Genomic DNA, 11622 nt, shown 5'->3' with positions numbered 1-11622 from the left:
CCTGCCATTACAGGAATCTACCCAAGAAGAGCAGATCTGGACAAACCTATGCTAAGAGTACCCAAAATAACTGTTGCCCTTCACTTTTATTCTCATTTCCAAGGAAACAAAAAAGGGGAACAACTAGTATCAGGATCCACATCCACATATAACAGAATTCTGTGCATTCACATGCATTTTCTTTATAGCAGGTGGAGGCACCTCACTTGCCTTTAGACTAACGATGCCTTGAAAATGCCATTGCTGCATTAATGAAACAGCTGTCTCTGCACCCATAGCTTATCTCTGCCATGTGAGCTCTACCTCTGGAGTGGATGCACGAGAGCCTCATGGTACATCGCTCCTGCACAAGTAGCAGGCAGGTATCAGCATGTGACCATGCTGAACCAGCCTGTGCTATAAAGCTGCAACTCTAGCACAACCACAGCAAATCGGATAACAATTATTTTTTCTGGACTTTGTTCTTGAATTAGGTTTGAACAGTGTCCTACTGCCTGGCTGAGACAAGCTGATGGCATCGCTAAAACCCACAGCAAATGGAGTGCTCAGTTTCTTGCAGATTTTGCAGGGCTGGAGGTTTGGCTCTGTTACCATTAAAGCCAGGATTTCTCTCTTTCATCCCGCCTTCCTGTCTGCTACTCAAAGCAATGAGCTGCTTCTCTCACAGGACTGGTTAGAGACCATAAGGGACATGAGGTGTTTAATGCTTAGGGGCCTGCTGGAGAGGTTCCCTTGAGTAAAGCCTTTACCAATTCTCTATTTTTTAAATGAATTCTAGGCTGGTCTGTGGGGAACCCAGAACTGTGCTATTTGTTAGCATGAATGAGCCCAACACAATTAATTGATCTTTATCACCAGAGGGTTATGCAACTCCTGCCAGACTTGGCCTTCAACCTGGGCCCAGCGGTCATGTTGAGACCCCACAATTTCCTTCCATGGTTTTATCTGTGCTGTCATTGTGGAGAATAAAACGTTCTCGTTCCCAGCATATTTAGGGATATAGGAGTATGTAGTAGGCCTATGTATAGATCACAGTATGATCTTTGGTGAATTCAGCCTCATAAATTATGTAATCAAATTACAGGGACAAACAAACAATGGGCAAGTTCACGCAGATCTGACTTAGCTCTAATACAGTTCTATTTCCTAATAGGAAGCATCTTGTCCTTGCTCTGAGAACATGCACCATGGATATTTTTCAGCCTTTTTTTCCCCCTCTCTTCCCCTTCATTGCTGGGTGCCTCTTTCAGTCTTAATCCATGCAAGGTGGACGTGATACGGTGCTTGAAAATAAAGAACATGTCACCCCAGGAGTCTTTTCTCACACTCCTGTCCATCCCTCACCCAAAGTGTGCTGTGTTGTACAGCAGCTTTCTCAGCCTGAGTCTCCAGTCGGGATTCTCCAGCTCTGGCCTCAGATTGTCTCACTCCACAGCTGCACCCCAGGAGTAGAAACAGTTACTGGTTGAACACGTGGCAACCTCTTGCCTCCATGGTGATTTGACATTAGAGCTTTAGGGAAAGCGCTTCACATCTTTTATTGCAGCTACTTCTTCCAAGTGCTGTGAGAACACTTGAAAAAGTATTGAGACATCTTTTACAGTGGCAGATTTGAAAACTGCAGTTAAAATAATGATAGTGAAAAGCTTTCAGTGAAGGGGATTTATGCCTTTGGCAAGTACCATTTCAACAAGGGGAATGGGAAATCTGTTAAATTCTTTCTTGCTTGGTTACCCTTCTTTTGAATTCAGTAAATGAGAAATTGTATTTAAGGACTTAATAATCTATACTCAGCACTTGGGAAGGTCACATAGTGATCTGATCCTGACAGGCTTTGGGGATTTTTCTGTCTGGCTCATTTGGTAAATTCTTACCACCCCACAGATGGACTACACCCTCCAAAGGGGAGCCACAGTCCCACAGCCCCAAAACCACAACAGGCAGATTAAAAAAAAAAAAAAAAAAAAGGCCTTTTTCCTGCTATTGCACATAAGCAGTTGCTTGATATGAAAATGCTTTCTAGAATACATTTTCCAGTTCTTCTCACAATATCACAAATATAACTACCCCCAGAAGGACAAATTTTGCACTGGAAGGATGCGCACCAAGTTTAGCTCTTCTTAAGGACTTTGCCTTACACATCAACCCAGTCATGCCTGGATTACATCTCTGTGCTTGGACAAGCTGAAATATCTGTAACTTTCCCAGCTAAGTAAGAGACTATGTATTTTTACTTCTATCTTCTCCAGTGTCTTTGATAGTGCAGAGAGGAGTTGGTAAGTAGGCAAGAGATTTCTGTCCCAGAGCAATGACCTCTGCCTCAGGATTCAGATTAGGTGGGTGAGCCTGAGTCTTTCCTCATCGATAAAAGAATGAGCACAGCAGGAAGGCAGCAAAGAAGGAAAATTAATTGTTTTCAGGACTGAGCACAAAAAGAAACCTGGCCATATACAGTTATTCAAACAACACGGCAAAGAAAGCCACGTTCCTCTCTGGGCATTTCAACCATCTTCCTTAGTATGCTTTTTGCTTGAGAAGTATCCTCATCGCCCTTTTGCCAGTGGACAACCTAGGCCAGTGACATCCCTGTCACTGCCAGGGGCCCACAGCCAGGCAGTTCCAGAGCTCCCCACTAGGCTCCACCTCCAGTCACTGATGGGACAGCGCCCCTGCTCTCCTCACTGGATCCATTTTAGTGCAGACATGGTACGAAAAGCCCTGTGGCCAGCTCTACAGTCCTTCCAAGTGCTCGTTGGTTTCAGAGTGCCAAACAATGGGGAGGGCTTTACATTAAAGCTGGTAGCCTTGTGGAGCTGGCTACCACAAGGGCAGGTGGCTGCGGATTCATCTCAAAAAATCCTTTAAAGAGCTGGCCCTCAGCTGGCAGAGCCAGCGCTGCTGAGTCGCTCTTTCCCTTTCTCCCTTCTCCCAGTTCCCTGTTGTTTCAGCTTTGCACCGATGTGGATGGATATAGACTGACAGTGCGGTTCCTTGTCTGCTCCGCACTGGCACTTTCTTTCTCCCTTCCTGCCCATCCCTCCAGTCATGTGTTTCTCAAAGCAGCAAGTTGTGCTATCACCTTCTACTCTGGACTCAGCACTTACATTCCCAGTTCAGCTGTTCATATTTTGCCTGACAGTTGAAGCCAGGTCCTGCGCAAATATTTTCCAGCTACAGTTTATGTTTGGCGCAAAAAGGATCTCATGATCAAGGGGTTTAATGATGATACATACTTTTTTATTTAAAAAGACAAGTTTATGTCTGGAGATCCCTTTAAAATGCCTGAATGAATCTGAAGAAAACTGCATAAGAGAATTTTCATCTCTTTTTCTTGTTAAAGGTATCTGTGCTGTGGACCACCTGGCAGGACTGGCAAGCTGAGACTTCTTAGACCCTCTGGACATCTCCAGGCTGGAGAACCAGTGCTGCAGTGCTCTGAATCTCAGGAGCTCATTGAAGCAACAGATAGAAAGTCTATTTCCCCATAAGCTTGGTTGCAAGCCATGTTTTAACACAGCATGGGGATGATGACCCTGGGCCTTGTTCCCCTGTATAGATTTCTTAGCCGAATTTACCCCTTAAGACACAAACATGCAGTATAGATTGGATCATTGTTGCACAAGTCAAACCTGAAGTCAGTACACTCCAGACTTAGGAGTTGTACATACAACCTCACGTTTAGAGGCTGGGGAAGGCTAAGTTATTTGGAGGACATACATGAGCAGGACTGGCTGTGTCAGACTGCTGGATGGACATGCACAGTGGACATGCACAGGGACAAGCACCTTCAGGGTGGGAACAGCCCCGTGGCTGGTGGAGCATCACAGGTGTGTGCTCAGCGTGGTGCAGGGCTTTGGGGTCCCACCCAGTGAACCCATTTCTGCATTGTTTATTCGCAGGACGCACCTCCTTGTCCCAGCTGTTTTGCTTTTAGGGTCAAAATTCAAAATCAAAGTGAAACTCAGCCAAAATGCCAAGGTTTCCTGGTTACAGATTGAAACGAAGCAAAGACTTCACAGTTTGTATGGTTTCAACCTAAAATCATAAATCATCTCTTATTCACCTAAAATTTGTTCCAAATTTACTCAAAGCTTGGACCAGATTTGCCTGAAACTTGGCCCAGGATTGCTTGAAATTGAGCCCAGCTTCAGAGAGGTTCATGAACCTCAACAAACCTGGCCTGAGCCTTGAGTATGTAATGAAACCCAAAACCAGGGGAGTTTCACCTGTTTTGTGTTTGGTTATAGATGTTTCTCACGGCTCTAATATTTAGTATGATTAACATAACAATGCATTTATACAAAACTGCAAGCATACATACAACATTAAAAAGGAAGAGTTCAGACAGCTTTCCTACCTGTCTGAGCTGAATAACACAGTGTGCTACATCTATAATCAAATCAAGCTCCACACAGACGCTTAAAAAAATAGACTAAAATTCTTCTTGGTTGTCACAGGCAAAAAAAAAAATCACCCTGAAGCACCTCACATAGGAATGATAGGAATAAAGAATCAACCTCCAAAGAAAACTCAGCAGTAGCCCTGTTTTCCTGGCTGGTTCATCCAGCAGCTTTAGCGACGAAAAGGGGAAGCTGGCAGAGCCAGGCCCTGCTCACCAACAGTGTCACTTCTGATTACCTCTATGCACTCTGATGACCTGGATGCTCACCCAGAATCCTTTTTCCAGCAGAAGACTACCAGGAACCACCATTCTGATTTTTTCTAACCAGTGCTGCAGCACCTGCAATGGCAGCATCCCATGTGGAGCTCTGTGGGGTAATGGCCAACCCAGAGGACTGGTGCTGGGACATTTTTTGCAGCTGGACAGTTCCCATGGCTTCATGCATGCCAGGGCTGTCACAGAAGATGAGCCCATGTAGCTCCATGTTCTCTGCTCTGAGGACGCTCCAGCACTTCAGAGCTGCTCCAGGCAGGACAGCCACGGCCTATAGGCTCTTCCAAACTGAAACATCTGGTTCTTGGTTTCTGCCCTGTAAAAGACGATGACAAACACATCCTAACCTCACAAGAGTGTAGTGAGGATCAACACGCATGTCTGAGGCACTCATATCCTAGAGCCTTGGGAGCCATAGAGAAGCTCATAAACAAACAAACCCACAGATGTGAGCACCAAGCCAGGGCGAGGGCTGGGCCCGTGCTGCTGCCACGCAGGAGGGAAGGGTCCAGCCCAAGAAAGGGAAGGAGAAAAACCCTTTCCTGGGTACTTAACAAAAGGTTAGCCCAAGTGTGAATTCAGACTGGAAGCACTGAGAGAAAGTTTTCCCTCTAGACTTTTTAGAAATAAAAATATACATTTTTACATACTCCTGTAAGCATGTGTCTGAGCAGGTTTAAGACTTGGCTATGTGCTAACAAGCAGCAAGAGCACCCAGTGGGCCTGCCTGCACCAGTGCAAGGCTTTGACCCAGCTTCACCAGCACGCTCCCAGTGCCCGAGCAGCCTCAGCCTCTGCTCCGTTAGAAATGGAAGGGGGAGCCTGACATTAAACAACACTGCAGTGACCTCTCCGGCCTAAATGCTGCTCCACTGAACTCTGGGGGAAGCTCTGAACTGAGGAGTTGGCTTGGGCACAGTATTCCTCAAAAGCATTTGTTACAAGGGTGTGAAGTATTTGGCAAGTTTTAAGGACAGCAGAAGTAGATGGCTGGAATTTGTCAGAGCTGAAGTCATCAACGTCTTCAAGATTTTGCTGCAAAAGAGATGGTCTCATCTTTAGGCAAACCAAACTGCATGACCCACTTGAGAGAGACCAGCCTTTGTTCTCGGTCTCTCTGGGGGCACCAGGGTCTCAGCAAGGCATTCCCTGAACACAGCAGCAGCACTGTGAGGTCCTGCCTCTGAACACCTCCAAGGTAACAGGGACAGCACAGGTCCAGTCTGTGGGGGAAGCAAAAGCCACGTGCATTGGGGTGTTTTGGGCAACTGAATAACTGCTGCATTCTCCTCCCTCTTGTTACTAATGCACTCACTGCAATCATTTGCTATTTACGTTAGCATAAGTGATGCATTATTCTTCCCCCAAATAGAGCTGTACGCTCACCCTCTCTGAAAGTTTCCCTCTTTAGCTCTCACAGCACCCAGAGCAAGTGTGACTGTGGGCACTTGGAATCAATCATGATGCCCAGACCAGTGATGTCAACACACAGGCTTGTAGGCAGAGCCCCCTCCACAACAATGTGTAACTGCAGGAGCTCCCAGAGGGGCTGCATGGGTTTCTGCAGCCATCCAACACAGGCCACTGTCAACAATTAGAATCCCTGGGTTTTTTCTGAACGGTTTTAGCTAAGCATTATCCTCCAACATCATGAAAAAATGAGGGCTTATTCTGGGCAAATGTTCCAGTAGGACACTGCCAACCTGGATTTACTGGATTAGCCCACTGTACATTCTATCTTGGCCTTAGCTGCTGGCCACTCCCACAAGCATGAAGTCAACCAAAGCAGACTGAGCTTAAAGACTTGCTCCAGAGAGAGGGTGAAGTAGGCAAGATCCTGGGCCCAGACGTCCCAGCTTTGAGACGTGTGTCTGTCCTGTTACCTCCTGTGCTACCTTATGCAGGTCAGCTGCAGGACCACTGCAAAATGGGTACGCAGCTCCTGTGGCTCCACAGGCAGCCGCGGCCTCAACAGCTGCTGAACTCTGGCTTCCTTCTTTGCAACTCAAAATGCAGGATTATCTTGTCACAATGGTGAAGTTCAGAGGAGGGAAGCTTTCTCCTTCCCCTCCCATACCTACTCAGGAAGTAGCAGTACCACACTGCAACATAAGCTGTTAACCTTGCTCATTTATAACCATTCATAACCAGACTCATTTTGGCAGAAGCCATCAGACCCATAAGAGTACTGTGAGGTTTTGATGATTCCAGTACAGGATTAGTTTAAATGGGGAATCCTAATGATTCTTTCGCAGCTAACATGAATTTTTAAAGGTGGTGAGAAGGCTTTTAGAATGCCAACGCCTCCCCCTCCAGCTTGGTTTAGAGCAGCTGCAGGCTGCCTTGTGCTGCACTTACCTGTCGCAGTGCTGCGGGCAGAGACCAGAGGTGCCCCAACAGGGTCCCAGGAGTTGTAGGCAGCTGTTAGGTGACAGTCGTAGTGCCTTGCTCCCCAAACAGCTGACACCTGTCTGTGCTCAGGAGTCTTGCCCAGATTAGCTCTTCCAAAGCACAAAGCTGAACTTGAATCACCATGCAGATAATTTATCTCAGAGAAAACCTGAGTGTGACCCGCTGGGACCTGCTGTAAGAAAGCAAACACTTTGGGTCCTTTGAAAGTCAGTGTTAAAAGGGAGACTGTAGAAATAGTCATGTTCTGCCAAAATACACGTTAGCTGTCAAATTTACAAGATACAGTTACAATACACAACAAGAATGATTTGATATGTACAGTAAGAAACCATCTTAGTTAAACAGTTAACCAAAACCTCTATTTATTATCCATGCATTCATGCATGGATATATCCATGCCAAGTCATATGCACAATCGCAACAGAGCACATGGTTATTTCAAATATTTATTTCCTCAAAGTTGAAAAATAGCCTTTAATTGCAAAAGCATACACATTGGAAAAGACCTCTGCTTTAGTCTACCTAGTACTTAGAGTCTCTCCGGGATCCCACTGCCAAATCAAATACAAGAAAATATTTTAAATCACACTTGTAGCTTACAAACCACTTTTTAATTGCAGGTCTCACTCAATGTTATCATGCAAGCTTTGTGCTTCACTGGGAATTTAAGAAAACTGCAGAAATTCAAGCTATTGTAAATAATTATACATATATGACAACTAAAACAGGTAGGCAAGAGTGTGCCTTCCATTTTTAAACCACTAAAAGAGATGCTGTCAATATTTTATAGCACAATATTGGAATTACTTGAAAATTGACTTTTAGTTGATAGAAAAATAGAACTACTTCAAATTGGTCTCCTCCCTGGAGCACAAAATAATGATACTCCGATTCTCCCTTGTTTCTGCAGCGTAACAAAGGTGATCCACTGCACAGACAACACTGGGACTGCTGGAACACAACACAACTGAAGGCTTCAGCACAATAAGGTGCTATACAGTAGCTTCAATGCCAAACTAACTCTGCTTGACACAGTCCTGACAGTTCTTTCTAAAACTACTCTTCTCGCTTCCTCTTAATGTTCATGGGCTGGAGAGAAAATACCCAAACCTTAAACAGAAACCATACAATCTTGCACACTGCCACTGGCATAAGAAAACACTCCCAACCTGCTGAAACTGAAGTGGCATGTACAACTGTAAAGCTCTGGTTATACTTTGCCATAGTTATGCAATATTTGGAAAAAGTACACTGTTCAAGATTTTGGCACACTAACAAATAAAATCCAGACATAGTCCATTACAAATATCAAAGTAACCCTGTGCACCAGCTCCTTTCCATATAGTTATATCTGTTATAGAAGAAATCCAAGGCAGCTGAAATCTAATTACAGAAAATAATACAACTCAGGGTAAATTGTTACAGTACATGTCCCTTTCAAAGTTGTTATAGCTTAATGTATGTTCCCTCTGTCAACTACAATGCTATCCAGTCACTTTCATTTCCCCCCCTAGATTTTGTAGCATCAAACCTCAGTAGAACATCCTGCTGCTGTTAAAAGATGCATCACAGCACTTGCATATACAAGAACATGGGCATCACTGAAAAATTCCTTTGTTATTAAAGCCCACCTACAACTAGTGGTTGCTTTTGGTATTGGATTATCCCTTTTGCAATCAGTCTTGGATCATTTGACAACAGCTGTTGAAGTGGGGGTAAAAGAATGGAATATTTTAAACAAGTTAAAGCAGTTTTAGCAAACAACTTTGTTTTTTATTTATTTATTTATTTATTTATTTTATTTTATTTTATTTTGTATAATGATTTAACATCCACTTCTGCACGTTTTGGCAATCAAGTTACTGATTGACAGGATTATTCACATCAAGTCATTGGAAGTGTTCTAACACACTTTTTGGAGCCACACAATTATTTTACAGAGTTCCACTGCTGCTTAGATTTGTGAAGGTTTCTGTATTTCTTCAGTTCTTCGTTTGCATGAAGAATGAACAAATGATAGCACCATGCCTTCAAGAAGAAATCACCTGTGCACAGATACACAACCAACCCTACCAAAAATGTCTGAAACATAAGAACTCAGTTTATCATACTTTTAGCAAGAACACAAGGCCACAGAATAAACTAAAAAAAAAACTGTTTTATTGTGACATTTATGACATTGAACCCTTGTTGATATGAATGACTATGGGTACTCTTAACACATTACATAATGTCATGGTGTAGGATGGCACTGATTGTCATCTGACTTTTGAGAATGTTTAATGGTCCCTACTGACCTCAGTGCATTTTGGCAAGTCACAGAAACTTTATCATCAGGTTTGTGTATACAGTTAACAAGTAGTTGGTCTTATAAGCACCATTACAAACCCTCACATTAAGGGTATTATTAATCTAGTTTACAAATGCTTCATTGATAAAAATAACATGATTACAGTATACACACACTTAATTTACATGTAATGTATTATAGGCATAACTGAAATAAACTACTGAGCTAACTTTGGTTGATTGAAGTATTTAGACTGAATAATGGCAATTTTGGCTTCTAAGTTGTGTAAATATTACAGTGCATTTATAAATCTAGGTTGAAAATTTACTAGCACCAAATGGATATCATAAATGGCTGACCTAGTAAGTTGTAGTTGGAGAAGCAAAGTTTAAGAATTACAAAAATAGAGCTGTCCATCAGTTGAAAGCACATTCTTGTACCTCTGCTGAAATGATGATGTGTCTCAGCATCAGTGGCCAACTTCCAATGGTTAAAGTCCCAGTTTTCAAGATTCAACATATCAAGGTAGCTCAGCTACAGTTAAAAGCCTGAGAAAGTGGTTGTTTTGAGCTAGGGTATTCATCCTGTACCTTGTTTATGTAATAATATAATAGTGCTCATTCATACAAATGTACTCATGTACCTATGATATGGAGAATCTGATTGGGAGGAATATTCATTCCTACCTATCTATCTTTGGTTTAATTATTTGGTCTTTGGTTGATGAATTAATGAAGCAATATCTGAATTTTCATTTTCAGATTATCTCCCAGCTCACCACTGAGGTAGTCTTTGTCATGTTTCTCTTCAAGCTGGTTAAGTTCCTTCTTTTTATAGAGTGGAATACTAGTGATTTGTAATGAATAGTTTCCAGGCACTGGCTTCTTCTTTGTGAAATGAAGGTAACTTATCCCGTCCTTCTTATTGATTCTAAAGAAACCATCTTCATTTCCGGAGTCAATTAAATATCGGTTATGGTTTGTCAGTGTTGTGAGGGCAGGAAGCAGTTTCAGGATGCGATCTTTGTTACTGAGATCAGAGATGTTGATAGAAAAGACTGCTGCTTTCTCAATATCCCAGCTGGCAAGGCTGATTGGGGGCTCCGGCTCTTGCTGATCCTGCACAAGAACAAACAATGTTAGTCAGCTTTGTCAATGTTTCACAGGTGCCTGTGTGCGTAGTTCTTGCCCAGTGCATCTGTTACTAATGAAATAACTTTTAAAAGGACATTCTGTAACATCATCTGTCTAAACCACTCTTGGAGTGGTCAGAATAAAGTACAGTCACGTATCCACTCTTCAGGGCAAAAGCACTCTCCTGCCTTCCCATGTTAGCAGAGAGCCACTCACTGAGCACTTAATGGAAATGGCTCGCTGGCTCCCAAATCCTCTGTATTCACATGTGGAAAATATGCTCTTCGGCATACACACACGAACAGAGTACACACAACAGCTCAGGGTAGTGATGGTGTGACATCATTTTACAAGAGTGTGCAGAGTCTCTTGGTTATATTTTGAATGGAATGCACGCATTTGCATACACAGACACATACTTTTTCCTACACAGTTAAGACCTGCCATGACCTGCTGCTTCTCTGGCCAGATCAGGGCAGGTCCCATCACCTTTAACGTCATTGTCACCACAGAAAGGATGAAGAACTGGGACGTCCAATGACTGTGAACACTTCTGCAAGCTGTTTACTGTTTGTAAAGTCTAAGTATAATTAGTGTGAACAAGGTTTAAGTCTAGTGACCTGAGTGGGACACTGCACTGTATGACTCAAGCAGAAATTTCTGACCTTATATTACAAGAAGTTAAAATAAGCCAACGTGGCACTCCTTAGGTAATGCAGGGAGTTTTGCTCAAGAGAGATTACAGTAACATGACACATTGTAGGACCATGCCTCTGCCACAACTTCTGCACTCACAGTGGGAGGAGTGGTGCTGGGAGCAGGCAGACTTTGGACACTTGTGCCGCAAGCACAGCTGAAGAACAAACAGCATTACAACCACCTCTGCCATATTGTTTCACTGCTGTGATCAATTCAGAACAAACCCCAGCTGGGGGAGTTACTTTAATCCCGTTTTGAGAAATGTTTTCTAAGAACTAAAGAAAAATATCTCCATACAGGATGAATGAAAAAGGGTGCTTGTTCTTCATATAAAGACAACACACGTCACTTGTCACACAGCAGACCAGTTTTCACCCAGATATAAGTGTGGGCATTGAAACCACTCACTAACT

The 11622-nt window shown here is 43.2% G+C and overlaps 1 protein-coding gene across 4 annotated transcripts in view; it reads right to left on the bottom strand.

Annotated features, from left to right (window-relative positions):
* Positions 1-9225: 9225 nt before the first annotated feature.
* The window catches only part of FBN1 (fibrillin 1), a 158435-nt gene continuing 156038 nt past the window's right edge, over positions 9226-11622 (bottom strand). For all 4 annotated transcript variants that reach the window (XM_084532053.1, XM_084532055.1, XM_084532054.1 and 1 more), the window contains one exon: positions 9226-10495. In XM_084532053.1, coding sequence (XP_084388179.1) covers positions 10106-10495 — 390 coding nt within the window. In that variant the 3' untranslated portion in view covers positions 9226-10105. The remainder of the gene's footprint in view (positions 10496-11622) is intronic.

This window comes from Aythya ferina (genome assembly GCF_964211825.1).
Source record: "Aythya ferina genome assembly, chromosome: 11".
Lineage (NCBI taxonomy): Eukaryota > Metazoa > Chordata > Aves > Anseriformes > Anatidae > Aythya > Aythya ferina.
The sequence above is the reverse complement of the archived record's forward strand: the minus strand, read 5'-3'. Positions and strand labels throughout refer to the sequence as shown.